The sequence below is a fragment of the Gymnogyps californianus genome, chromosome 1 (genome assembly GCF_018139145.2).
Source record: "Gymnogyps californianus isolate 813 chromosome 1, ASM1813914v2, whole genome shotgun sequence".
Taxonomy (NCBI): Eukaryota; Metazoa; Chordata; class Aves; order Accipitriformes; family Cathartidae; genus Gymnogyps; species Gymnogyps californianus.
In genome coordinates, this window is record NC_059471.1 from 181,694,234 (window position 1) to 181,721,851 (window position 27,618).

Consider the following 27,618-nt stretch of genomic DNA (forward strand, 5'->3'; position numbering starts at 1 on the left):
TTCTTGATTTTCAAAGCGTGTAGAGGTTTTCTCTGAAGACTGAGGCCTCTTTATGGGATCTTGAATCAGAGACACTTAAAATATTAGCCACACTCAAGCACCACACCCTAGGGGACTAAGGTTACAGAGCCTGTTCTGAAACCCTTTGCCTCACCATTTTACTGCTGCGTAGTTCCAGTTCTCAGATGCATTCTCTCTTAAACACTTTGAATTAAATACATCAGAAATGTATGTAGGCATTCATCTTTTTCCCATTAGCATTCCTCTTGGCCCTCGGATTTCACCTCTAGTGCCTTTTCCGCTTTTATGTTCTTTAAAACTAGACTCACATGGAGAGATTTTAACACTCAAAGCAGTCCTCCATGCTCAGATCAGCAGTAAAGACGTGAAAAGAATTTATAGTTACAAGATAAAAATACATACCCATTTATTGGTTTTTCTTGTTGGAGACACTGAAGAAATCCTGAAATTTGACCCACCCGCAGAGTTTAAGTACCAATCGGTAACGCGACCTTTTGCAAGCTGTTTCTTCATCAAGAGGATTATCAGTCATGATTTATGGACTGGTGATTAGTGAGAAATCTACGTAATTTTTTGTAACTGCCTAAGCTGCTGGGATGAGAAGAAGAGTTTAGAACCACTGTCACTTTTGCTGCACAGCATGGTTTTTATAGCATCGCTTTGGACTGATCCCAGAAGGGCTTACTGTACAAACTATTTAACTTATCTTTGTGGACTCAGAAAGCAAAAAAACCCAACACAAAGTCCTGGGATCCAATGTAAACTGTACGTCATCCTTTCAGGCACATTTTCATCATGTCACCTTTTTTTTTTGGCTGATTCCTCAAACCCTTTGTGTAGGATTCACAGCACTACATACACATTAAACTCCTCCTTAGCTACTGGAAAATGGCAGTCTTAACATGCCTTACGGTAGCAATTTTCTTGCAAGCAACAGTTTCTTAGGGCACGGTTGGAATTGCATTTGAAATACTTTTGTCTCTCCCAACATCAGTCTTTATGAACATGCCAAAATAAGCATAATCTTGTTCAACAGTCATTCATTTCTCCCATCCCAGTAGGAAGAATTCCTGGAAATATTTTAGGACTGTGTAGCATGGAAGCTGCTTCTGAGTTTGCCCAGCTCTTAGAGGTTATTACTAACATGCAAGGATTGCCAAGAAGTAACAGGATTTTATTTCTGTGGTTTTGCAAGTGTTTTGGTGAGGGCAATAAGCCAAGAGAGAAATTGGTGATTCCAGCTCATAGCGATCCTAATTCATACTTAGTAACTGCTGTGAGAAAGGCTTCTACAAAACTCTTAGTTGTATCACTCCTTGCATCAAGTTTCAGTCATTGAAAGACAGTATCTAAAAATACTGGAAAACCCAACTATTGAATATCACTATCACAACTTAAATGTCCAAGAATGGTAAGCAATCAGCAGCCAGATCCTTTGCATGCCACTTCCTTATCTATAGGATTACCAACAGTTATAAAGACTGGTTACATTTCTTTGGAAACATACTACTCTCTAGAAGCCGATCTTTTGAACAGTTTACACCATGTGTCCACAGCCACTCCTAATGGGTTCAGAATTATGTACGAGAAACAGAGTTACACTAAATTGTGAGAAGCTAGATCTGTTTCTTCTTATAGTGAGGCAATCCAGCTTAATTTGTGAAGTCTTCATCAGCAGGAAATACCTCTGATAATGAAACTGGTACAGTTATATATTCCGCATACAAATCCAAGTATGATGCAAAATACTGCATAATTAGCAATCTGTGTAACATTTGATGTTACAATTGACATTCTTGACCCAAGACAGGCTCGGTTCTGTGCAGAACCCCCTCTCCGATGGAGACAGCATGTGCGGTCATAAGAGGCCTCAAGTCCTTGTGTTGTGCTCTGGAAAGCTGCACTTCACCATCCCAGTCTCGAACCAGAGGGCTAACTGCAAAAGCAGAGCATGCATTCTCCTCTCAGTATTAAAACAACTGAATTGATTCTTCATCTTCTCACTGACAGCAGGTACTACCTACTCCTGCCTGGACGTGTCATGCAGGGGATAAACTATCTTTTTCGCCAGTGGCTTAACTGCTTCCCTTCTTTTAAACCAGTTTCCTCTACCACTGATAAGGCCTCCTCTCTGAGTTCTTGCACCCCTCACTGTCTTTCTTCCCTCAGTCTCATCCTTTTTTTGCCAAGGTCCCTTCTGTTGTCTTGCTCATCTCTGGATCCAAATAGGGCACGGAGCTGACAATTTTTCCAAATGAGAAAAGATTAGGAAGTAAAAACAGGAGAACTACAATCTCTCCCACAAGTTGGACAGTGGAATAAGGAAATAATTAAAATACTAGCAACTTGCCTAATGTGTTAGGAACCCTGCCTTCAAGATGTTTTGCTCTCTTTGCTCCATTAGTACCGGAAATAAAACACAAGAAAAAACTTCTAGCACTAATTCCTGTTGGACTGAAGCAGGTGAATTTGAATTGGTTAAATATAGATAAAATGCTAATTACTTCCCTTTGAACTCCAAGAGCAGGCAAGCAGCTGCCATGTGAAATTCAGATAAAACTTTGGTGCATGTCTTGGCCTCCCTTAAGATATAATTGTCACACGAGTTTGGAAAGAAACTCACACGTTTACTTAGAAATTAACAAATGAAGAGCAACATGTTTCTTCCACTGATGACCAAGGAACACACTGAACTGTTTTCCAGACTTCAACTTGCATACCACTACAATTTTTTAGGAGCTGCAGCCTCTTGTATAAGAATCGAGGCTGACCGGTAAAGACTCCTCTCTCTCAGCTGTTTTTTGCAGCTCCTTGAAATCCTGCAGGAGTGCCGAGGGATCTGCTGACTACAGGTTGAAAAACACTGCTCTAGATCCTTGCTCCACAGTTTTGTAGCTTGTGTAGAAAGATTCTACTAGAGGGAAATTACAGCAATGACATCACACTATTGCAGATACTCAAGCTTCCTCTAACCCTCTAAGTGCTGTGTACTACTGTGCAGATGGCTACCTCAGATCCTCAAGTACGGAAATTTACTGTAAATTTGGTCTAACAAGGTCCACGTCTAAGCAGGGCTCATCAACTCAATGCTGAATTATGACAGCTGTACTTCCAGTCTCAGCTGAATGGAGCATGTTTGCATTGTATTGCAACTGCACAACGCTTCAGATAAAATGGGTGGATGATAGTCACAGGAACTTCATGTTAAGACATACAATTCAGATTATTTGGATTTAGATTATTTGTCTTCTCAGAGTATCTACTAAGCATATGGAATGCAAGCTCCTAAAAATCCAGGTGTTCTGAAACGTATCTTATCCCAGATCTAGAGCAGCCACTGTGAATATGATCCACTGCCAGCAAACTAAAACCCAGTGTTTTTGTATGTTCTGTTTTTTTTGTGTTTTTTTTTTTTCTTACGCAGAAGGGATGCAAGAAAACTGAAACAAACCACAGGAGTGCTCTTATGTGATACATATTCCAGAACTAGATAATATCATTACACAAATGAACATTACTGAGCAGTACAGCTGCACTGGCTTTTGAATTCCTGCATGAGAATGAACCCATATGACATGCTGATATTTAAAGACAGAAAACTGGCTAATACACCACCTTTAGTATGCCAATGTTGTGTATGCAGTAACACTGCTCAGCCAAACACACTGAAGATAATAGCACACACTCATTTCTGATGTACAAGGACAGTAACAGATCCCTTTGGCTACATTTAACAAAAAAAGTTGAAACTGTCTGTTGTACGTGTAGTACCATAAACATGCAATATTATACTTCTGCTATCTTTTGGAGTTGACAAGTTTCAGCAGATTTTGAGAAATCAGATAAGCTACAAGCAGATTCATGTTTAAGGCCTGGTGTTCAGAATGTGCAGCTGTAAATGCAGGTAATGAATGCTCCTGCAGCAGAACTTCAGAAAGGTATGTCCCAAGACTAAACAGAAATGAAAGAAAGCAATTTTGATATCTGAAATTAAAGGGGAAATATATTGCTATGAAATACTTCTAAGAAAGAGTTCTCTATTTTTACCTTGAAATATACATTTTTATTCCAGTGTTTAATTAGCTTTATGGCCACTTTCTTGGAAATGAAATGTCAATCAAGTGAACAGTTCACATTTTCAAAACAAGCACTTACCAGGATACATCTTAATGATTGTGCTAAACCTGGCAATTTTGCTATAATCATACTTTTTTTCTTTAGTCTACATAATAAATTACCCTGTACCATACAGCTTTCATTCTTTTTTCTTCAAACACAACTGTTGTACTCACATTGGATTTTAACAAGTTCACATGCTCAGATATTTTCCTAAAAAAAAAATTTATCAGGTCACACACCAACATGGAAATTGTAAAAACAGTAATAAAATTGCTGTCATCCTTAAATACTACCATCCTGCTAAGTCAACAACCTCGCTGAAAATTGTTAAGGATGGAGGACCAAACGGAGCTCTTGGGCAAGCTAGCACAATTCTGTTGACTTCAGATCCTGTGAGATCCGCCTTGTGAGATTTCTTTTGTATAAAAGCTTCCTCGGAAGGTTAATGGAAATTAAGCTTTCAATCTATTCTAGATTTTCAAAAAGGACAATTTATCCTTTATCACTGGGCAAAAATGAATTTTCCAAAGTATTAATGAATTTCTGTCTCATCCATGCTTTGAAGTTTCGATACCATTCTATAAGCTTTTTTCTCCTTTGAATCTTTTCTTGTAAGCTCATTTTTTTTTCCTTCTCTAGAACAGCAGGAAGCTCTTTCCAGTTTTTAATAAAGATAAATGGAGCCCCCATGGTTTTTAATAATTGTAATGGAGCACTGTGGTACTTTGATGAATTTCTGCAATCACCTGGTGTTATTACATCTTCTATAACAGGCAGAGATCCATATGAACAAGCTTCATAAATTCTATAGCATTCTGTATTTATTCCCACTGGGCACAATGTCAAATCACTCTGCAGCAAGGCATCTTGATAGTTTTTGAAACTTTCATTTGTTTCTTGAGGCTGCCACCTAGGAAAGTAAAGGGGTTAAAAATTAACATTTTTCCCACAGGCACTGCAATGAAAAAACAGAGATATGCTTTAATTTCAATTATTTATAAAACTGAAAATGCTGTCAATGTAAGAATTTTATATTACACACACAATCAATAGGCTTTTACTTTTAGTCTTAGCTATTCTTAAAGTCTTCTAAAAATTTATTGAAAATGTCAGTGTTAAAAATAGATTGTAACACTTTTTAGATATGGTCCTTTTAGGAAATTATTAATACTTAGAAGTGTAAGAGGCAAATTGAAACGCCATTTTAAATCTACTGCATGACGCATATGTCAATTTACTTCACAGCACAGTTCAGAAACAGACGTACAGGGAGACACTTGAGGGACTTCTTAATGCATTTTTTTTGGCCTCAAACACTTTAAATCAGTAGAGGTTTGCTCTTCAAAAGTTAGGATGTAAAGCAATCTGTTAACCTGAATCCATCTTCCTGAAGTGCCTCAGAACGTCTGTGAGATAAGAGTTTATGTCACAGATACAATCCATCTCCTGAGATTCTTCACCAGCATAGCTGAGGTCCTCCTAAGCACTGCTGTGCCTGCTATCAAACATTTTACAGGTGTTGCTTGGCAAAATTAAGAAATACAATCAGAACCCTATTCCTGTTACTCAAAAGATCTGTTCTACCTACTTGAAATAAAAAAGAGCCATGCCGTACAGATTAAATCCACTCTCTTATATGGAACACAACAAAATACAGCTGTCTGTCTTCTACTAAGACATTAATACACACAAGGTGCAAGACAAATATTCCTTCTCCCACCATAATCAAATGTATATAAGAAAAAAAAAGATGGTCTTTATATGTAGTATACATAGGAGATTTTTCTATGTATTTAAAAAACGTGCTTTACATAAAATACAGCAACAGAAAGGCTGTTACGTTATGAAGACCTATACAAAGAGTCTCAGCAATGTTCTCTGTTTTAATTATGACTGGTTACCTTTATTTGTACTATTTTTTAACACTCAAGAAAGGATTGGTAATAATGAACCAGGCAAAAAAGTCTGAATATTTTCACAAAGTAAATAAAAGTCTTACTGTTCTCTGGCCGCAATCCAGCAAAGTTTGTCAAGCCCATTCTGCTTCAGAATTTCCATTAGGGTTTCCCTAGAAGAGTTCTTATAAACCGTTCCTAAGAAATTACATAGATACGATCTTGGATCATGTAGCATTGACCAGCTGAGTTCTACAACTGGAAAATTTCTGTAGCTGTAAAAACAACGTATACGTTAGACAGCTATAAGTTTTATGTCAAACAAAAAACATTTTGCACCATTTCATCTCTACTGCAGCAGATTCTAAGACTAAAACCACCTATTTGTTGCCAATCCACATCTATAAACACAGACAGACCCACAAGCAAACCAGTGTAAGTCTTGTCCTAAAAGTTGGTCTTTATTCCCTTTGCCCCCACCACTCTCTTCAGAGACTTTCCAGAATACTTACGTCTTCTTTTGACATCACAGATACTATGTGTGCATGTTACAAAACGTCCTTGAGAAACATGCTTTTTCAAAAGCAGCTGTTCCTGACGCCAACTACTAGTTTTGACTGAAATGGCCAGGTTAATGGTAACTATGGAGTTTAAGTCTCAGCTCCCTTAGTCTCTGGGCATGCTTATCAACTGAAAGCACCACTGGTAACCTCTCAAAGGAAAATCTCACTTCGATCTGGGTGGACTTCATTAATCTAATCTTTTGGCTACTAGACAGCTTGTCGTACAAGCTATTTAACTTGTCTTTTTGGACTCAGTAAAAACAATGCAAAGTCCTGGGATCCAATGGAAACTGTATGCCATCCTTTTAGACATGTTTTCACCACATCAGGCATTTTTCTTTTTTTTTGACTGATTCCTCAAATCTTACATCCCTTATTTTGGTCAACACGACAGCTAGTGAAACACTGCTTCAGATGAAGGGCTGGCACTAACTTTTTCTATTACATAAAGTTAGTATTTTTTCTGGAACAGGTGAATGTTAAAAAAGTTTCTGCTCCTTTGCATTCTCAAATTAAGACAGATATTCCTTCTAATGTTATTATTTTTGACAGATCACTGTTCTTCTACTTCCCTGTTGTTTCTTTTTTTGTAAGAAAAGCTATACCCTGATCCCAATTCTTTACTGGTTTCAAAGGTAGTCTCTACTTTACTTCATAGTGATTTCTTCATTGCCATTAATGGTTCTGAAGACATATTCAATTTCTTCACCTTCCCAAATTTTGATGGAACAGTCCTTTCCTCATTCTTCTCCTGCGTGATGAATGTTAATTCACTCACTTTCAGAGAACCCTTTTTTCTTCATGCCAAATAGTTTTACAGGATTCTACATCTTTATTTTCCCTCTTCATTTGGAAAATCTGGCACATTTGCATACCTTTAACCACAATTTTTACAACCGTTAGCGTGTAAGGGCTGCAAAGCCCTGTTCTGAATACCTGATCTATCCTTCTCCACCCAGCTTTGCACCCCAGCTTGCTGTTGTAACTGTTGTTGCTTTCTGTTATCTGTCACCTTAATCTTTGCATCTCAAAACTCAACTTCTTTTTGCTTAGGAACTTCCAATGCCATCAATTCTCTGACACCATCAAGAATCCAAATTTACTGTATTTCAATGACACTGCGAGCAAGTTCAAGCTATGTATAAAAACGCCATACAGTTTGCCAGCTGGCTTAATACAGGATATTGAATTCAAATTCAACACAAGATATGAACATTATCCTATATTCTTTTCATCTTACATTACCATGGTAAGTAGCTAAAACACTATTAAGTCTGTTAATAAGGAGTAAAAATGCATCTAGCTGAACGAAACCTTTATTTACTCCACATAAATATTTTGAGCAGGAAGTATAACAAAAATGTGAGTAAGCAGTTAAGCCAGCTTACATTACTGTGATACTGGAGTATACTAAGTCCAAATGGGAGGCATACAATTTCCTTTTGAGAGCTGTAACACGGGTTAAAAAAGTACCACCAGTACCATCCCCATCCTTTCCTAAGCAAGCAGTAGTTGGAACTTAATTACATAAATATCTTTTAAATCCCCATGTCACCAGTACATATTACATCAGCAGTTGTGATAAATCTCAAGAGCAAATCTACTGAAGAAAAAATAAACAAACAGAAAACCCAACCACACACAAGTTCATTTTTTTTAAAGCTCCCTCAATCCTAGCATTCTTTTCCTGTTATCATTTTTATTGCTAAATGCAATTTCCAAAGATTCCAACGCTTGATTTAGAAAATCATTAATAGGATCATGTTCTACAATTTACTTACTATAATTGTTTTGGGTATCAGCAGTAACGTTCAGATGTATTTTCCATACCTCATGCATAACCATTAAGTTTCAACTGTAATGTGTGTCTATAGCACTTACGTAGCTACTCCTAAAGGCCACTGGAAAATATCTTCTTCGTTTACCAACGCGTAGTCATATGTAACAAAGAGTAGATTTACAAATCCTCCATTTCTTTTCAGGTATGGTTGAATCCATTCATTGTTGCACTGCTCATTTCCAAGCAGCACAACCACTACATGCTGTATTTTGTGAGTCTGAATTAAAGTTTGTGCATAATGCAACCACTGAGTGGCATAAGTGATCTTTGCTTTTTCTCTTCCATTCAGAACCAGCACAACATTTTCAGCTTCAACTGAGAAGTAGCCAGGAACTACAGATGGACCAGTGATGAAGCTGTGAAAACCAAAATACAAACAGTAAACACCCTTAAGACAAATTATTGACCTTAATCCTCTCAACATCCTTACTACACAGTTTGTACTCCAGAGATTTTTTTTTCCTTCAATAAAGTAAATGCAATACACTGCAAAGTAATTGTGCAACTGTAATCATTTGTTGTTAGTATCTACAGCTCAACACAGGAATAAAGCTGCCTTCATCTTTATTCAGGAAAAAGGAGATTTAGACTTAAATGAAAAGAAGGTATTTTGTCACTAAATCAGAACTACTACCATATTCAAATATTAAAATGTGGGTAAATCAATCATCTTTAAAAAAAGGATGTACTTTGATGTTCACTAAAGGTAAAACTTTTTCTTAATTCCAGTAATAACCAATGAATACTGTACTAGAACGAGAGGCCCTCCCAAAAATCTATAAGAGTATACTAAAATAGGTATCATTATAATGGACAGTTAGCTGGTCTAGCATACTACTTTTCTCTGTCATTTTGGATAAGTTAAGGTTAGACCAAAAAACCACTGCGTCATCTGATACTGAGTAGAATCTATAACACAAGAGGTACCTGTCTAAATATAAACTTATGTTGCTTGTGTGACCCACGTCAAACTTGAGGCTCTCATATAAGCTAGTAAGCACAAACATTTTAGGCAGAAAATTGCATTTCTAGCTCTTACACAATGTATTTAACAGAGGGATTGCAATCATGTAGCAAAATCATTAAATCACTAATCATTTACAAGTATCTGACAACAGCCATTTATGAACTGCAATGAACCAAATCAGTGTTTGCCAGCTCCTGCTCTTCAGTTAACTGCTGTGTTAACAGACTATTGACTGAACTCAAATGATTAGTGATTACACAGCTTGGGAAAGAGTGGAGGGGAAAAAAAACTAGCTTTTTTTTTTTTTTCCAAGAGTCAATGAAGTGTTAGTTTTCTAGGTCTGCTGCATTACTACGGTTTTTCAGCTACCAGCGAAACTTAATTTAGAACGAGCATGAGTTTTAACTCATGAAGTGCTGAGATTTACAGCTAGTTTCAGTTCAAGTGTGCTTAGTGAGGGAAAGAAAATTCACGGCAAAAGTTGTAAAACTACTCCAGTGAGGCTAGCTGAAGCAGACTGACCTTAGGCAAGCATATTCTAAACCTGAGTTAAGCTGACATGCTGCTGGCTCGGTGGGAGTGGCATATTTTGGAGCCAAGATTCATGACACTCATGATTTGGAATCAAGAATTCTAATAGATTAAATGTAAGTCGGGTCAAGACTTAAATCCAAAGTTTAACAGACAATGAGAAAAGTCTCACTGGGATTCGTAAGAGAGAACACCTTGAGCATCAGAATGCCTAAAATAGTGAATAGGATAGGTAGTCAATCCAGTGATCACCTTGTAAAAAAGAGACCTGGGGAAAAGGGTTTTATCTATGGACACAGTGCTATGAGGCTATCAACTTTACAGGAATAACAGGATGTACAGGTGGGGGAGCAATGAACTGTGTGTAGGAAAATATGAAGTTTAACAGCATAAAATTACAGTGGGGGAAAAAAGAAACATTATGGAAATCTCATACTTTAATAATAAAAACACAGTGCTAAGGTTGTGCTATTAACTCCCAGTCAGAACACAATCGGGATTGGGAAACGTAAGGGAGATTACAGAAGCTGCAAAATTAAGGCAGTAATACTAAGAGATTTTCACTACTCACATGAAGGCTAGATCAAGGATAGTATGGGGAGATTACATTTTTTGGACTCAATAAATGACCTGCTTCCTATACAGTCCCTGTTTTTCCTTATTAGTCTTAGAACCCATATGAAAAGATGCTATTCCAGACTGGATCTTCCAGACCTAATTCCAAAGGTGTTAGACAGACAGCCATTCTGTAATAGCAATATGACTAAGTTTAACACTGCAGCAGGACAGAACACACCAAATACACCCAGCATAGAGATACTCCATATGCAATAAAGGAATTACTTAAAAATGAGAAAATCAAGAAAAGAACTCTGAAAGGAGTAGCCCAAGTAACAAGAAGCTTCCAAGGAGCTTGTAGGCTGTTCAAAAGCACTGTATAAGAAGCCCAGGCATGCTGTGTGCCTCAATCCAAAAAGGAAACAACACAGCCCCCCCAAAACCCATATGGCTTAATAGAAAAGTTAGGGAGCCTGTCAAAGGGCAAAGGTCAGCATTGAAAACAATGAAAAGCTTGCCCAAACAAGGAGGACACCAAAGCTCATAAAATACTACTCATGAAATGCAAACAGAAAATTAAGGCTAAAAGCAATTTGAAAAGCACCTTGTAAAAGGATGTTCTGGCTGACAGGTAAAGGTTCTTTAAATATATGAAAACCAAAACAGATAAAAAATATACCAAAAAGACAACTACAGAACTGGAGGGACAACAGTTTAAAAAGGGTTTAAAATGGGATAACAAAGCCATAGCAGAAAAGATTCCCACACCTAACTCATTCTCTTCAGCAAGAAATACAAGGTAAAACACCACAAGTATTATATTGAATGGAGGATTTGGACCTGGATGACATTGACTTGAGAGTTCTGAAGGAACACAAACACGAAATTGCAGAACTGCTGGCAAAGGTGTGCAGCTGTCATTATGAAGAGACGCTATGCCTGATGAGAAGGGCTCTGGCAGTGTCACTCCTGTCTACAAAAACAACTTGAGAGAACTCTGGAGCAGACCAGTCAGTATGAATTCCCTCTCTGGAAGAGTCTGTAATAAATAGTAAGATCACTAGATCTTATCAAAAGGTAAGATCACTGATCACATACGTGGATAAACACTGCTGGAAATGACTAATCCTGTCTCACTGATCTGACGGAGATCTATGTGTGTGTCAGTAAGAATACAGATAAAGGGGATCCAGCAGACACAGTGTATTTGGATTTTCAAAAAGCTTCCCCAAAGGCTATTAAGGAAACTAAATTGCCACAAGCTATCCTTGGCAGAATCCTTTGGCAGGTAAAGAAATCTTTGCTGGTTAACTTTGTTGACCAACATGCTTTCATTCTGGCATGAATCAAGATGGTTGCAATTTGCACGAGGAGGATAGGAGAATGGGATTTAAGAACTGCTGAACAACTGGGGTTAACAGGGACTGGTGGAAGGCAGCACTGAATATTTATAAAATAGAGAGGGTGTGACTCTTAGTGCAACAGAAATTTAGGAATGCTCTTACTTCACGATAAGAGATAAGTTTGGCACTCCCTGCTCTACAACATCCTCCTAGATGACAGAAGGATGTGAATTGCTTCAGGCCAAGGAAAGTGCTAAACCCTGCTCTCCTACTTCTTGTATGAACACGCAAACGTGTCACTAAAATGCACAGCTATGCAGTTCCTTCTCCACTCGTTTTTTTAAATAAATGTCCCTGCATTTCATGCAGAAGTTGATACTTTTAGTATTCTTTAGGCAACTTCTTTGGTAAAAACTTGAAGCCATCAGAATCTCTATTAAATATGTGTATTCTCCATCATAAATATACGAAATGGGCTTATTCATGCAACTGTGTTCAAGTGATATTTTGGCATTTTTGTGTCTTTATATTTGATATTCTTTAAAGACATTCATGAGAACTCGATGTTTTAACAATCATTAGACTTACCACAAAAAACTGCACAGCAGCACATATTCTCCATATATGTCACCTCAGCTAGTTCCCTCTAGCCTCATCTAGTAATCAAATGGAGATAATTTACCTCAGCCAGGCAATAAAGAAGTCAACAATTCTAGAAAATCTTATAACCAGCGAGCAGCCAAAATCATGTACTAATTCTTCCTCACAAAAAAATACAAAATAACATTTCCAATTTGAGTAAAAAGTAGAACTTCAGCTACTTCATTTCAGAATCCTAATCATTAAAATAATAGTTATATTTGCATATTTTCTATACTTTGCACAACAAGTTCCTACTAGTCTGTCAAATTTTAACCTCTGTTATGCTGGTACCAAACTTAAACTTTATATTCTTATAGGATGTAGCATCCAAGTTGCAGTTAAAATAAAGACTCTACTATCCCTGGTTCCTCTAAACGTAACAAGATGATATTTAAATGCTAGTATAGAAATCTTTCTTTGAGAGATGCATACCCTAAGGGACCGTGTGAGATTATTATTCATCTGAAACAGGCACACCAGAGAGAGAATAACCATAATCAGCCAAGTGACAGACTCATTAAGTGCAGCAAATTATTTTCGTATTATAAACATGAAAAGCAAGGGCTTGAAAAAGTCCTCGTGTCCATACCAAGAAGACAATCTATCTGGTAGAGTGTCATTGATTTCTATAGCTTCTGAGATTTTAATTCTGGAAACAAAAAAGTCTCTTCCCACCAAGGTAACACTACAGGCACTGGTCGCTATTCAAAGAAAGTATTGTATCCTTTCTCCAAATTTGTGGATGGAAAGCTCTATTGCTCTGCCAGGGAGACTACCAAGATGCAGTAGCATCATTCATAGTTGACTGCCTAGTCTTGTAGGATCAGGTGATACTTGCAGACAAGGAATACAGCTATTTTTTTTAAAAAGAGTATGTCATTTAATCTATTTCCTTAGATGTAAGACAGACTCTTTAATATTGCTATGTTTAAATCAAGCCTACATGTCTTTCTAGAAGATTTTTTAATCACTTATGAATGTGATGTAGGCATTACTGAGAAGATTCTACAGCCTGCACCATGTACACAGTCAGATACATTGATAAACAATTCAAAGTGACAAAAAACTTTGGTGATCACTTAAAAAACCCCTTTCAATTCACAGTCACATATTTACTTCAAACATTATCTGCAAATTTCAACTAGAACCCCGTCTCACTGTGCAAAGAAAAAAACACCTTTCTGAAGCAACACATTTCTCAGAAGTTAAATTCACTTAAGCACATCATTTACGCTTTAAAAGAAAACTTTTTTAACAGATGGCTCCTGGTGCAAGTGACTAAATGTTGTAGGAGATCAACTACTGCAGACTGGCAAACTGGCCAAATAGATGAAAAATCTTTCAGCTTTCACTGTATCTTTACAGAAAGCCTTAAAAATGGTATTAAATAGGACCTTAAAGTTCTGTATCATTCACTAAATAATATAAAACGTTTGACAATAGTCTTAAAACATGCATGACCACAGATCAAAATCCATTTTTAAAGCAAACAATGCTTCAAGTGTAATCTTCCTTTACACATAAAATTTTGCTTTGCAAATCAAGTAGTTAACCAGATGCTAGGTCTCACAGATTGTTTTTGTTATAAATAGAAACAAAGTATGGTTTTGATACAATCCTATTTACAAATGAATGCGTGAAGTCCCTTTTCCCTGAATACAACGGAAACCAAATAGCAGGAGACATCTTGCCTCACAACTCCACACTTCTTTCAGTCAACTATGAGCCCCAAACCCCAGTTCTTAAGACTTTTCTCAGGGCTGTATTTCCCCCCGCCCCCCGAGGTCTCTCCCTCTCAGCATTGTAAGTCTTTCCACATTTCTTTCAAATACACAAATCTTCATAAAACAGCAGATGAAATTGCTCCCTAGTTTTCTATTTTTTTAATAGTGGCATGTTTGGGCTAGAATTTGCTGGTTTTATCAAGTATGTGTTTCCATGAATAAACGTAACCGTTTTTTGTGATAATTTTGAATGAGAAGTTGTGTGCATATTCCATAGTTATCAAAACATGACAACAAGTATTTGCAACTGATATTAAAATAACTGCAACTTTGAGACAGACAAAATAATGCACCTGTGCATCTTATCATGTTCTTTAACTTTCCAATGCATCATTTGTTAAAGTTAACACAACTGAAGTCAACATCATGCAGCCAGTACCTGAAATATGTTTTTCCTGCTTTTTGGCTTCCTTCTCTCCACTGTGCAGTCACATCAGCTGGCTCAAGAAGCCCTCCAAAAATATGCTGCCAAAGGTAAAGACCTACATAAATGAAGGTATGATGGAGAATTTGAATGCATGGGTCTTGCCCACTCTACACTCCTAGCAAATAAAAGGAAAGTATTTCTGGGAAATGAAAAAGCATAACAACATAGGAACTTGGGAAAGAAATGTCAGAGCTTCTTATATAATATGGACATGGCTTCCCAAATTCCATATGACTTCAAATTGGTTAAGATGAATTTTTCACACATCGGGGCATTTAAAAAGATTCTTTGGCTGTCCAAATATCAGTAGATGAAGATATACCACATTACCACTTCTGTTACCATCTCTTTCCGGTACACTTACCACATAAAAATGAGCAAATATTAATCAGCATTTTAAGGACAAGCATACTTCTCTTAAGCTTTTGTGAAACACATCAAATTTTTGTGATGGAATGCATATACCAATGTGTTCTACAATGCTACGTGAAAGTTCAACTGAAGCGCAAAATTTTACATCTTAAAAAAAGCTAAAATAAGAACAATGAAATGTCTTCAGCAGTAGTTACAGAGCTTGAGAAGACCTTCGCCCCCAGTTTAGGTAGAGAGGAAACTCAGTGTCTTCTACAACAAAAGAATTTCCAAGTTCATCAGTGGCAGTAGTACTGTACTGCAGGTACAGAAAATGCCATATTTCTCACTGTGCAATGCTCTATCTCTCAAAGTGTAAATGTGACAAAAACAAATATTCTGGTTTAACCAAATAAGAGGCCTGTCCTTGTACTGTAAGCTAGACTGGATTCAAAAAGTAACTGTGTTTCTCTACCATTTGAGCCATTTTCTTTGACAGATGTGAAAAACAGCCTTGAAAAGAACGGATACAAACGACGTGGAGTCTAACTACTCTTATATTGGTATTAACATAAATTTGAGTAACAGCTGCCCCTTCCTTAACGCTCTTCATATACAGATATCCATATATTTAATCATATACATAAATTTTAGTCATTTAAAAAAAAGGCAAAGAAAAGTGCTAGATTAGAAAGGTGAAGTGATTAATAGACATTGATTACAGCTGCTTACCAATTGCTGCTTTGCCCCAAATCTGTACTCTAAGACTGGTTTGTTCTAGGTGAGATCTTGCGTTTTTTATCATCTTAAGATTAGCTTCGTATCTCTGCTGAGAAGCAACCAGTTCATTTTTCTCATCCCCTTCCCATGGATTCCACTCATCGTTTCCCAAGGCAACATGATCTAAGAAACCCAGAAGAGTAATTCAGATAAAAAGAACAGATTTACAAGTTTAGAAAACTGACGAATTTTGTTGAATTCAGAACTTCAAGCAGCACCTGACAACCCTCCCGCCACCCCGGGCCGGGTACATTGCCTCCCGCGCCGCCGCCGCCGGGCCCGCGGCCCGGTGCATCAAGAGGCACTGGGGAAATGGCCGTCGGCGCCAGCGCAGCCCCGGCGGCTGGGGGGGGGGGCCCTCGGCCCCGCTCTCCCTCAGGGCCTGCCTCCCGGTCCCGCCCGCCGCGGCGCTGCCGAGCAGAGGCGCTGGGAGACGACGCGCTGGCCCCGGCCTGGCCCGGGTTTTCCAGGCCGGGGACAACAACGAGGGGGAGGCGCCGCCGTTCCCCCACGCCGAGGGCGCCGCGGCCTCTCTGGCGCAGGCAGGAGCTGACAAACCGCGTCGGCCCCGCATCAAACCCGCCGCCCCCCGTTCCCCCAGCTGCGCCGCCGGTTGCGGCCAGGCTGGCCCGCCCCCGGCAGGGCGGCTCGGAGCGGCCCCGCCGCCGCTCTCACCTCGCGGGCCGCGGCGGTCCCGGTGCGGCGGGCGGGGGCCGGCCGGGCGGCGGGGCCGGAGGAAGACGGTGTAGGCCGCGTAGAGGGAGAAGAGGCCGTAAGCGACGATCAAGGCGGAGCACAGCCGCTTGCGAGCGCCCCGCATCCCGCCCGGCGCGGGCGGAGGCCCCGGCGGGGGGCGCCGTGAGGCGGCGGCGGCGGCGGCGGGAGCCGCGCCCGCTGGGGCGGGAGGGGCCTCCGCCCGCGGCCCTGGGCTTCGCCCGCTGCTGAAGCGGGTTAAAGCCCCCCGCACCATGACCTGGCCCTGCCCCAGCAGCCCACCCTGAGCATTGCCGTGACAGCCTCAGGTGCACGGTGAACGCATGAAGACACTTGCCCCATGGCGGCTCGGCGCCTGGAGCCGAGAGCCGCGTACTGCCGGCCTCGTCCTTCCCCGCTTGCGCTGGCCGGGGTGTCCAGGCGGTGCCGGAGGCCTCCTGGCTGCGGCTGCTGCCCCAGCGGCACGGAGAAGCAGGCAGCCGTGGCTTGCCCTCCTCCTGAGGGCTTCCAGCGGCTTTCGAAAGTACAGAATCGATACGCACCGAAGACCGGTTCAGGAGCGCCAGCCAACGTCAGGCTGCCGAACGTACATAACGACGCGTCGCCTTTAGCATTCGATACGTGCGGGCCCGGCGTGGGCTGAAGCTCCTGTCATCCGTGCCCGGCGGTTTGGTGCCTCGGGGGGCGCGGGAGGAAGGGTGGTCCTGGCCAGCAGCAGCCTTCTGCGGGGAGCTGTGTGATGATGGTGTGTAACCGGACTGTAAATGGGCAGGTGAACAGCACTGTCAAGTCATGGCAATTTTATATAACGGGAAAAGCTGTGGACTGTCCGAACTGAGTCATGTTATATAGTAAGAGAAAGTTGAAGCTCTTTTTTAGGGTATCCATGAGTCCTCTTTAAGGCTAGATGTTACAACTACTGTAAAGCCTCTACCGGCATGTTTTCAAACACCATGAACCTAACGGTAGCCAAAAGCACAGTGACCTTCACCTACCCGAAGCACAGAGAGAGTCTAGAACAGTATAGATTATAACACAACGCACCGCCCTGCAGCCTGCTCTGGATCTGAGCATTTTTTTCTTGACCAATTTTTTTACCCTTATGAACACTAAACCTTGCTCTAACCCTGCCCTAAAATTTACTCGATCGACCTCTGCTTGCTCCAAATTGAAATGTAACTAGTTGCCTTAGCAGGCCTTCTGAAATAGGCTTTCAGTCTACTGAAAGCCCACTGCCAAAGCCTAAATCTAATTTAATGACTTACACTCACTGAACGATAAATCTAGCCTGATGACCCACAGAGGCAGCAATGAGTCCTTTATTTTGACAGCCCTTTCTGATTGTCTGCATTAGCCTGACTCATCACATTCTTCCAGCCCAGCTCTTAATCCGAAATGTAACCCTGATTTCATAGAACCATAGCATTATAGAATGGTTTGGGTTGGAAGGGACCTTTAAAGATTATCTAGTCCAGCCCCTCCAGTGTCGCAGAGGCTCACACAATCAGGTTAGACAAGTGCTGAACTTAAAAATGAGATTTAATAAAATCATTCAATGTTCCACTAAATAGTGATAAACTACAGATTCAAACATTAAACAAAATTAACACTAATTACTCCATCAGCATTTAATCAGTTACAGGTTTGGAATGTTAAGTGGAATTAAGTTACTACATGGCCAGCTTAGGGGATCCCTTGAGCTTCAGAATGATGACTCAAAATGCACACTCACTCACCTATAAGATGAGGGCTCTGAACCTCGAGGAGTTACCTTGGGTGGCGTCCCAACCCAAGGGGAGAGTCCCCAACTGCAGACCCACTGCTGCCAGCAGGACCAGCTCAATTTGCCCTCTGACGGGGCTCCATTTATACCCTAGTCAAATCTGACCTGTGGTCGAATATGGTCATGTGGGTCCTCACTGGCCGAAGACCCCAACTCTTGACCAAAGTGTGTCCGTGACGGTCATAACTCGACTCCACCATGTGGGCAGGGCGGCTCGACCTCCAAACCTCAGCTTCTAGTATTTTTTTCTCTTCAAGGGTCAAGAAGTTTCAGTCTCTATCAGGGCAGGTGTACCTGTCACACCCGGCCATGGGCAGGGACATCTTTCACTAGATCAGGTTGCTCAAAGCCCCATCCAGCCTGACCTTCAACACTTCCGATGATGGGGCATCCACAATTCTGGGCAACCTGTTTCAGTGTCTCACTATCCTCATTGTAAAAAATTTCTTCCTTACATCCAATCTCTTTCAGTTTAAAACTGTTGCCCCTTGTCCTGTCACTACAGGCCCTGGTAAAGAGTTTTTCTCTGTCTTTCTTATAAGCCCCCTTTATATATTGAAATCCTACCCATTTAAAACCTGCATATAATGCAGATGAGTCCTGTCAGTATTAGCGGTAATCTGTTGCAGAATTGCAGGTCAATACACTTGTTCCTGTTAGGCATCATGGCCGCTTTGCTTTGGTTATAGTGATTTATAATTTTATGGAAAAAGTGCACCAGATAAATGCTTCCAAAATGAAGACTGAGCTTCTCTCTTGCCTTTCTAGCTTAGTGCATCTGTGTGAATGCACAGTGAAGTGGTACAGTCACAAACTTCGGGAAGATCAGAGACATGGTATCTATGGTGGTTGATACTAAAATAAACTATTTTCAGCTTTAACTGCAGTCTGTTTTCTAGACTGTATCAGTAACTGGATCCATGTGCTGAGTTGCAAAAATTCATAGAAAACTTTTGTACAAAGACCTTAATTTAAAACAGAATCTGATAATCAAAGTATGATAAACATAGAGCCAAAAGGAAAGAAGAGGGTAATAGAAATGAATTAAGAAGGGCAAAGAAGAAAGTAAAATGTTAAATCATTTGGGAACACAGGTTTCCTGTTGCACAGCTTCACTGCTTTGAATGATGATTAGAAAGTTCTCTCTTCTCCTCGCACAAATGCAGTTAGTTTCTTATAAAAATGTCAGAGGAGGCTTGAAAAGAGAAAGTCAAGAAGGATTAATCTAAGAAGAGTTTGGATTATAGACCATTTCATAAATACAGTGTCTTGAAAGTCTGCATTTGAATGTGTGCATTTCAATAAAGCAGAAAGCAAGTGTGATTTGTAACAGTAGTGATCATTGCTCAGTGGGTCTTTCACAATAGTGATGATACAGTTGTCTTATTTACAGCAGAGGAGAAAGGCACACCAACCGAAGTGAGGTAGATAGGCAATATCAATCAAAGTCTTAGAACAACTGTAGTAGATGGCAATGTTTGATCATTTGGAAAGAAATTCAAATACAGGAGTGAAAACATGTGTGAGAAGGAAGAGCATATACTTCCTGAGCATAACATCTTAATCTTACATTTCCTACTCATATTAATTCATTGTACATTTTGCAAGTTGCATTGGCTCATTTCACAGGCAAAACAGGATGGAAAAAGCTGTACATAATGTAAAAAAGCATATTCATTTTATAAAAAGAGCTTTGGCTCCTGTTCAAAATATCCAGCCAGTTCAGGACAGACTCAAGGAAATGGTTTTCCTATAATGCAAACTCAAATAATACAGAAACTAGTGGGACTTAAGAATATATTTAATGTTAAGAATGTACTAAGGGAGGGTGAGGGGATGGACTTAACAGAATGCCTACATGAATTAAGATCTTAGAGTAGGAGATTTGTCTAGGGACTATAGAGGTAAAACTTGGAGGAACATGAAACTGGAAGGAACAACCTTAACCATGGAGTTCCCTGAAATCAAGGGAAACCATGCAGCAGATAGCAAATTTAGGAAATGCCTGTACTTCATACACAGTGTCTGGGGAGGCCTACAAAGGCCTAGCAAGTACTGCTTCCTAGTACTCTGTAACAAACTTCCGATATGTTGTAGAAGACCAAAAGCCAGGTGATATATCACAAGAGGGGAGGAGAGATCAAGAGCATCCGTGATGTCTGAGACCTCTGTGCAAACAAGGTAGTTGTATCTCCTAGATGATATTAAGCAGCAGATGTGTCCTACGGTGTAGAGGAGGGTGAAAAGCCTGTTCTCATTAGCAGCAGCTAATGAGACTTGGAAAAATCCTGAACCCAGATCTGGTAAATCAGGAGGCTTAGATTCTTTCTTAGCTCCGAGACAGCTTGCTGTATGATCTTGTGGCAAATTATCTTGTCTCATGGTGTTCCAACTGACTCCTTGTAAAGTGTTCATAACTGCACTTCTGGGAGTGTTATGAATCTTAGTTGATATAAAATAGTTGAAGTTTTCTTTGAATGACAGGTACTCAATAAAGACAGGAAGAGTTGTAACAAAAAAGGAGAATCTATTTAATAACAAGGATTTTGAGCAGTAAACAATTAAAGATTACAAGTTCTTTACGTTATAAGGCATCATAAGTTGGGAGATACAGGGGAAAGATGTATAATCAGGTTCAATAGTTGTGTTTAGAGATAGGAAAAAGAACAAAAAAGAGCACAGAAGTGTCAAGTACATTCAACAAATGCCTACTCTGTTCAAGAGTTCATTACAACAAATGAAAATTAACCTGGAGTTTCAAAATTAAGATTATGAGTGTGGCTGGAAGCCTAAATTAAAATACATTCTGCTGTACATCAGGTAATTTGAATAAGCAGCTGTAAAAGTAAGCTTTTTTCTCTGTGAAAAGTAGTTTTTTCTGTACATATTATGATAAAAACAACACTTCCTGATACTTGTTTTTACTGCTCATGACTGCCTACAATAAATTATTCTTTGGTCTCTGTTACACCCTTCCAACAAAACCTGTTGTTAAATTCTGCGGCATTACTTCTCTTATCTTAGTCTCTGCTCGTTGACTGTTGGGTTAGAATTGAGTGACAGATGTCACTGGGAAGTTCTAAAAAACTGTATTGACCAATATGTAACATATGCAGACCTGAGCAAGGTTTTAGAGCACAGCTAGGAACGAAAGAAAGCACCAGTTAGACATCTAACCAGAACATGGAATGAAGACAGTTGTTGCCAGAATCCCTGCAGAAAGGTTTTGAGGTATAATTACTGCTCTATTAGTCCTGTTTTCATTAATTAAGAAGTTTGCAGGGTTTTCTACTGCCATCTGCAGAATGTAGTATGCAGCACAATTTTTCTTCTACAAAAGCCTGAGTCTCCTGTTAGGCTGCACCATACAAGGCTGAATGAAAGGGAGAAGTCTGCAGGAGGCAATTAAAGATATGAAGCCAGAGAGAGGCCTCTCTGCTGGCCGCAGATCACAGTGCCCGTTCCTGGGCTTTGGCAGAGGTTCTCCTCTGGGTAGGTCTCTTGTGAAGAGAGAGAAAATGGCTCCAGGTGCTCGTTACTCCTCGATCAATAGAAGTACTTCTTCGTTCTGCTGGCTCTGGTTCGTATGAGTACGCCCTGACATCATGCTTCAGGCAGAATCAGGCTCAGGTTAACTTCACTTTTACCTGAAACTAATTACAGTGGCTGAACTGTCACCTCAATGGGGTGATTGCCTGAGGCAGAGAGGTGATGGTAAGGAACTGCTGATAGTGGTGAAAAATTAAGGGCAGTGACCTCTTTTTTTGGTACAGCTGGATCAATAAGAGGGTGTCCACCTGTGGCCTTGTGGCTTCTTAGTTTAAATGAGAACAGCCTCTTCCTGAGAAACTAATGCACTGCAGGAGTATCCAAATAAAGTGGTTTTTTCAGCCTGATGAAATGACAAACCCAACTGCTGTATTTAGTTCTATGTTTCTCTCAGATAGAAGACATACCTATCTGAAGACATTTTTAGATATCAAAGATATCATGGTTCTCCTCCCATGTGGCATGTGTTACATTTAGACTATCTCCAGGCTGTTGTCTGTATAGACAACCTATTCTATTCTATTCTATTCTATTCTATTCTATTCTATTCTATTCTATTCTATCAAAGCATAAAGCCATTCAATACACTGTGGCTCCTCCTGTAACACAAAGAAAGGACTCATAGCTGCTGTTTCCAAGACTGTTTCATGTCTTACACATTTTTTAATACCTGTGTCAGGACTAGGTTAGACCTTTCCAACAACCCAAATGGGTTTGATGTTATCCATGCCTGCCTTCAGCCGTGCTCCCCCTTGTTCCCATAACTGTTGCATCTCCAGTATTTTGTTAAGTTGGTATATAATGAAGGAAGGCAGTAAAGTCAGTTCCCTGCTCCTTTAAGATTTCTTTGGATGTTCCCACCCAGATAAAAACTTTATGGCTCATTTGATATTGCAATAGACTTAATATACCCTCTTAAAAACCACTGTTTTCACAATCTTTTACAATCTTAAGTACAAATCTAAGACAGATAAATGTGTTAAATATATTTATAAAACCAACACCATTACATGGGCCTTTTGCATAAATCTTCAAGGTTTTTCAATGGTATAAATGGCTGCTTTGTGGATAGATGGGATTATAATCTCTCCTCCCCCCATTCTTGATTTGAGTAGCATAAAGACATAGTTGTATATCATCACATTCATCTAACAGATTCCAAGGGAAAAAATTTATTCTTTTAGGAAGAACTGTAGTAGGTTTTATACTAGCAGGAATTTTGGCCATATTTTAAAATAAAACTGTGTTAGCCTATCACACTGTGGTGTGAGTCACTGTGAGTTTCTGTATCACATGGCTTACATGGGAAAGAAGGGATCATTTAAAGTCTACAGTGTTAATTGAGGTGGTTGCAGTGCCATTTAAAAATCACTTGAAATTGCAATTTCTTTAAAGATTAATTTCCGGAAGGCAAGCAATGGAACCTCTCATGGAGGAATTCTAGAGCTGTAGTTTGTGGTTCCCTCTGGCGCATGAGCAGTCGTGCTTCTGGCTCTTGATCAGACTATCTCCTGTGATATTCATGTATGGGCCTCGTTTACATGGCAGTTACACAGGCGATAAGAGAAGGAACATAGAGCAATTGGCAAAGAGCGGCAGTGTGTGACCTGTCTGAACAATTCAGATGAGCTGCAGTTTATTCACTGCCTGTATCTGGGGACTTATCAGGAGACAGGGCAGGTCTGTGTGCAAGTTGTTCTGGCTCAAAGGCTTATAGGCTGGGTATCATGGATTTGCTGTAAGCTTCATTCAGTGTAGGTTTGGAAATTTCAGTTAGCTGTAAATGGAGACTATTTCATGAAATAGATGAATTTGTGGAATTGCATCCATATCTGGCTTGGAACTTGGTCAAAGTCTCTGGATTTTGGGACTCAATACTTCTTTGGCCGATGACTTCAATACTGAAGAATTTAGCCTATTCTTAAGCTCAAGTTTTTTTAAAAAAAAGCTTTTTAAAATTATTTAGCGCAATTAATTACTTAAAAGCTGGAGGAGGGCTAGAATGCTAAGCAGTGGAGTACGGACTCTGGTCTTCAGGAGAGCAGACTTCTGTTTGTGTATTGTTAGACAGAATCACCTGGGAAGCTGCCATAACGTGGAAAGGTGCCTCACTATGGCAGGCTAATTTTTAGGTAAAACATACTAAGCACTCAGAAACAAACTATTCTCTTGTGCAGGAAGACTGTAAAATTCAGCAGAGGGCCTTCTTGCCTAAAAAGTAGGCAAGATTCATAATTGTCCTGGTTTCGGCTGGGACAGAGTTAACTCTCTTCTTAGTAGCTGGTACAGTGCTGTGTTTTGGATTTAGGGTGAGAATAATGTTGATTTTTTAGTTGTTGCTAAGTAGCACTTATCTTAAGCCAAGGACTTTTCAGTTTCCCATGCTCTGCCAGCAAGCAGGTGTGCAAGAAGCTGGGAGGGAGCAGAGCCGGGCCAGCTGACCTGAACTAGCCAAAGGGGTATTCCGTACCATGGAACGTCATGCCCAGTATATAAACACGGGGGAGCTGGCCGGGAGGCGTGGATCGTGGCTGTGGCATCGGTCAGCGGGTGGTGAGCAATTGCATTGTGCATCACTGTTTCCCCCCCCGCCTTTTTTTTGTTATATTCCTTTTCATTGCTATTATTATTATTATATTTCATTATTACTATTGTTAGTATTATATTTTACTTTAGTTATTAAATTGTTCTTATCTCAGCCCATGAGCCTTCTTTCCCGATTCTCCTCCCCATCCCACCGGGAGCAGGGTGGGGAACAGGGAGTGAGGGAGCGGCTGTGTGGTGCTTGGCTGCTGACTGGGGTTAAACCATGACAATAATGAACTAAAAATCAAAGAAGGAGCAGTCAGGAAGTAGTAATCAATGATTCTGTGCCCAGTTAGTGTTTGGTAATGAGCAAATTACCCACGGATCCATACCAAGGACTATACTGTTCAATTTCTTCATTAATGACCTGAATTATGAGATAGCAAATTTGCAGATGCTACTAATCTGGGCAGGAGGGTGGGTGGCATGCTGAACTTTCAGTCTGAAGAGATCTTGAGAAAACTGAGAATTGGGCCAACAGAAATCTTGTGAAGTTTAACAAAGAGAAGTGCAGTTTCACACCTGGGATTGAGTAGCCCCATGTGTCAGTACGGGGTGGGGGCCAGGAACCCTGCCAGAAGAACCTGGGTGTTACAGTAGATGCCAAATTGACTTATCACTCAGACGAATGTTTTCCTTACAAATAAGGTGAACTGCATACTGGACAGCTCTAGGGGAAGTGTGACCAGCAGTGTGGTGGGTTGACCCAGGCTGCATGCCAGGTGCCCACCAAAGCTGCTCTATCACTCCCCCTCCTCAACTGGACAGGGGAGAGAAAATAAAACAAAAGGCTCGTGGGTTGAGATAAGGACAGGGAGATCACTCACCAATTACCGTCACGGGCAAAACAGACTCGACTTGGGGAAAAATTAGTTTATTTTATTGCTAGTCAAATTAGAGCAGGATAATGAGAAATAAAACCAAATCTTAACACACCTTCCCCCCACCCCTCCTTTCTTTCCAGGCTTAACTTTACTCCTGATTCTCTATACCTCCTCCCCCCAGAGCGGTGCAGGAGGACAGGGAATGGGGGTTTGGGTCAGTTCATCACACGTTGTTTCTGCTGCTCCTTCCTCCTCAGGGGGAGGACTCCTCACACTCTTCCCCTGCTCCAGCGTGGGGTCCCTCCCATGGGAGACAGTCCTTCACGAACTTCTCCAACGTGAGTCCTTCCCACGGGCTACAGTTCTTCACAAACTGCTCCAGCGTGGGTCCCATCCACGGGGTGCAGTCCTTCAGGAACAGACTGCTCCAGCGTGGGTCCCCCGCGGGGTCACAAGTCCTGCCAGCAAACCTGCTTCAGCGTGGGCTCCTCTCTCCACAGGGCCATGGGTCCACAGGTCCTGCCAGGAGCCTGCTCCAATGCGGGCTTCCCATGGGGTCACAGCGTCCTTCGGGCATCTACCTGCTCCAGCGTGGGGTCCTCCACGGGCTGCGTGTGGATATCTGCTCCACCATGGACCTCCATGGGCTGCAGGGGGACAGCCTGCCTCACCATGGTCTTCACCACGGGCTGCAGGGGAATCTCTGCTCCGGCGCCTGGAGCACCTCCTCCCCCTCCTTCTTCACTGACCTTGGTGTCTGCAGAGTTGTTCCTCTCACATCTTCTCACTCCGCTCTCTCTGGCTGCAACTGCTACTCCCCTGTAACTTCTTTTCCCTTTCTTAAATATGTTATCACAGAGGCGCTACCACTGTTGCTGGTTGGCTCGGCCTTGGCTAGCGGCGGGTCCGTCTTGGAACCCGCTGGCATTAACTTTATCGGACATAGGGGAAGCTTCTAGCAGCTTCTCACAGAAGCCACCCCTGTAGCCCCCTCCCCGCTACCAAAACCTTGCCACGCAAACCCAATACAAGCAGATCTAGGGAAGTCATACATTTTCTTGACATTGATGAAGCCACAGCTGTACCTGGTTTTGAGACCCTGAGCTCAGGAAGGATGTTGAGAAACTGCAGGGTCCAGTGGAGGGCTACCAAGAGGTCAGCACATGAGCCCACAAAAAATGAGGAGAGGTTAGGGAGCTGAAATTGTGTAGTTTGGCAAAAGGGAGGGTAAAGGGAGATTTAATAGCAGCCTACAACTACTTGAAGGGCAGTTACAAAGATGGTGCAGCCAGAATGTTCTTGGTACTGGCAGATTACTCAGAGAAAGTGGGAGAGCTCAAACTGCAGCATAGGAGGTCCAAGCTGGACATTAAGATAAACCATTTCATTAGAAGAGTAGTGCAGCACTGGAACAGGTTACCCAGAGAAATTGTGAATCTTCATCCTTGGAAATTTTCAAGACTCAACTAGCTGGGCAAAGCCCTGACTGATCTTATGTTGGGGATAGTCCTGCTGTAAGCTGGAGATAGGACTAGAGAACTCCAGAGGTAATTTCCTACCAAGATTTCTATGATTCTTCCCACTAGCGTTTCTAACTATTTTGAGGTGAAGCATGTAGGGAATGCCCAAGATTCAGTTTTTGTTATTTTAAAATCCAGACCTCTTAAAGATGCATTAGATGGAGGACAGATATTTGGAGGAGGGATCTGAGATAGTGAGTCATCCTCAATTCTTATTAAAGTATTAAATACAGATTAAATTTTAGATAGCAATCCCTCATCCCTGTAATAGCTGGTCATTCTTACATGGTGACTTCGGATTTAACATTTCTTTAATGGCATCAGTAATGACAGTTTTGCAGTTTGGGGGAAGAGGAAGAATTATCTGTTGCTAATTGGTCAGACTCTGTTGTTGCTGGAATCTGACTTCATTCCCATGAAAACAGACACAGGGGTTGCATACATGGCACTGTGTCTTACCCAAAACTTCATTGCCAAAAGTTGAATGAATTAAAGTCTAGTGGGACCTGAAGACAGGCTAACAGAAGTTATGTTTTTGCTAGTCTCAACCCTGAGCACAGAGCTGTCTTGTAGTGATTTCATTTCACTCATCCTGATTTCAGTATGCCTGGTCTCTGACTGGAAAAAAACACAATGGAAAAAGTTAGATGTTCAAGGGCTCCCTGCCTCCTTATTTTAAACATTCTTTTTAAGTTGCTGTCTTTACATTTGAATCAAAATCTGCTGAACCAGATCTGATCTGAACCATACCTTCCTTAGGCTTCTTCCAAATCTTGCTTAGTGGTCTAGGACCTCGGATTACTCATCATTGTTTGACTCAT

General features: G+C 40.8%; 1 protein-coding gene across 5 annotated transcripts; it reads right to left on the reverse strand.

The window, feature by feature from the left end:
* Window positions 1–4,066: 4,066 nt before the first annotated feature.
* RXYLT1 (ribitol xylosyltransferase 1) lies at window positions 4,067–17,105 on the reverse strand. 5 transcript variants are annotated; one of them, XM_050901657.1, is made up of 6 exons: window positions 17,078–17,105; window positions 15,774–15,944; window positions 14,643–14,745; window positions 8,480–8,794; window positions 6,140–6,310; window positions 4,067–5,050 (listed from the first exon to the last, which is right to left on the reverse strand). In XM_050901657.1, exons 2-6 carry the CDS (start codon window positions 15,844–15,846, stop codon window positions 4,633–4,635), a joined length of 1,080 nt encoding a protein of 359 aa, XP_050757614.1. In that variant the 5' UTR covers window positions 15,847–15,944; window positions 17,078–17,105; the 3' UTR covers window positions 4,067–4,632. The 5 variants fall into 5 exon arrangements, with proteins under 5 accessions (XP_050757614.1, XP_050757587.1, XP_050757604.1 ...); XM_050901630.1 differs by lacking the exon at window positions 17,078–17,105 and adding an exon at window positions 16,497–16,641; XM_050901647.1 differs by lacking the exon at window positions 17,078–17,105 and adding an exon at window positions 16,491–16,641.
* Between the last annotated feature and the right edge of the window lie 10,513 nt (window positions 17,106–27,618).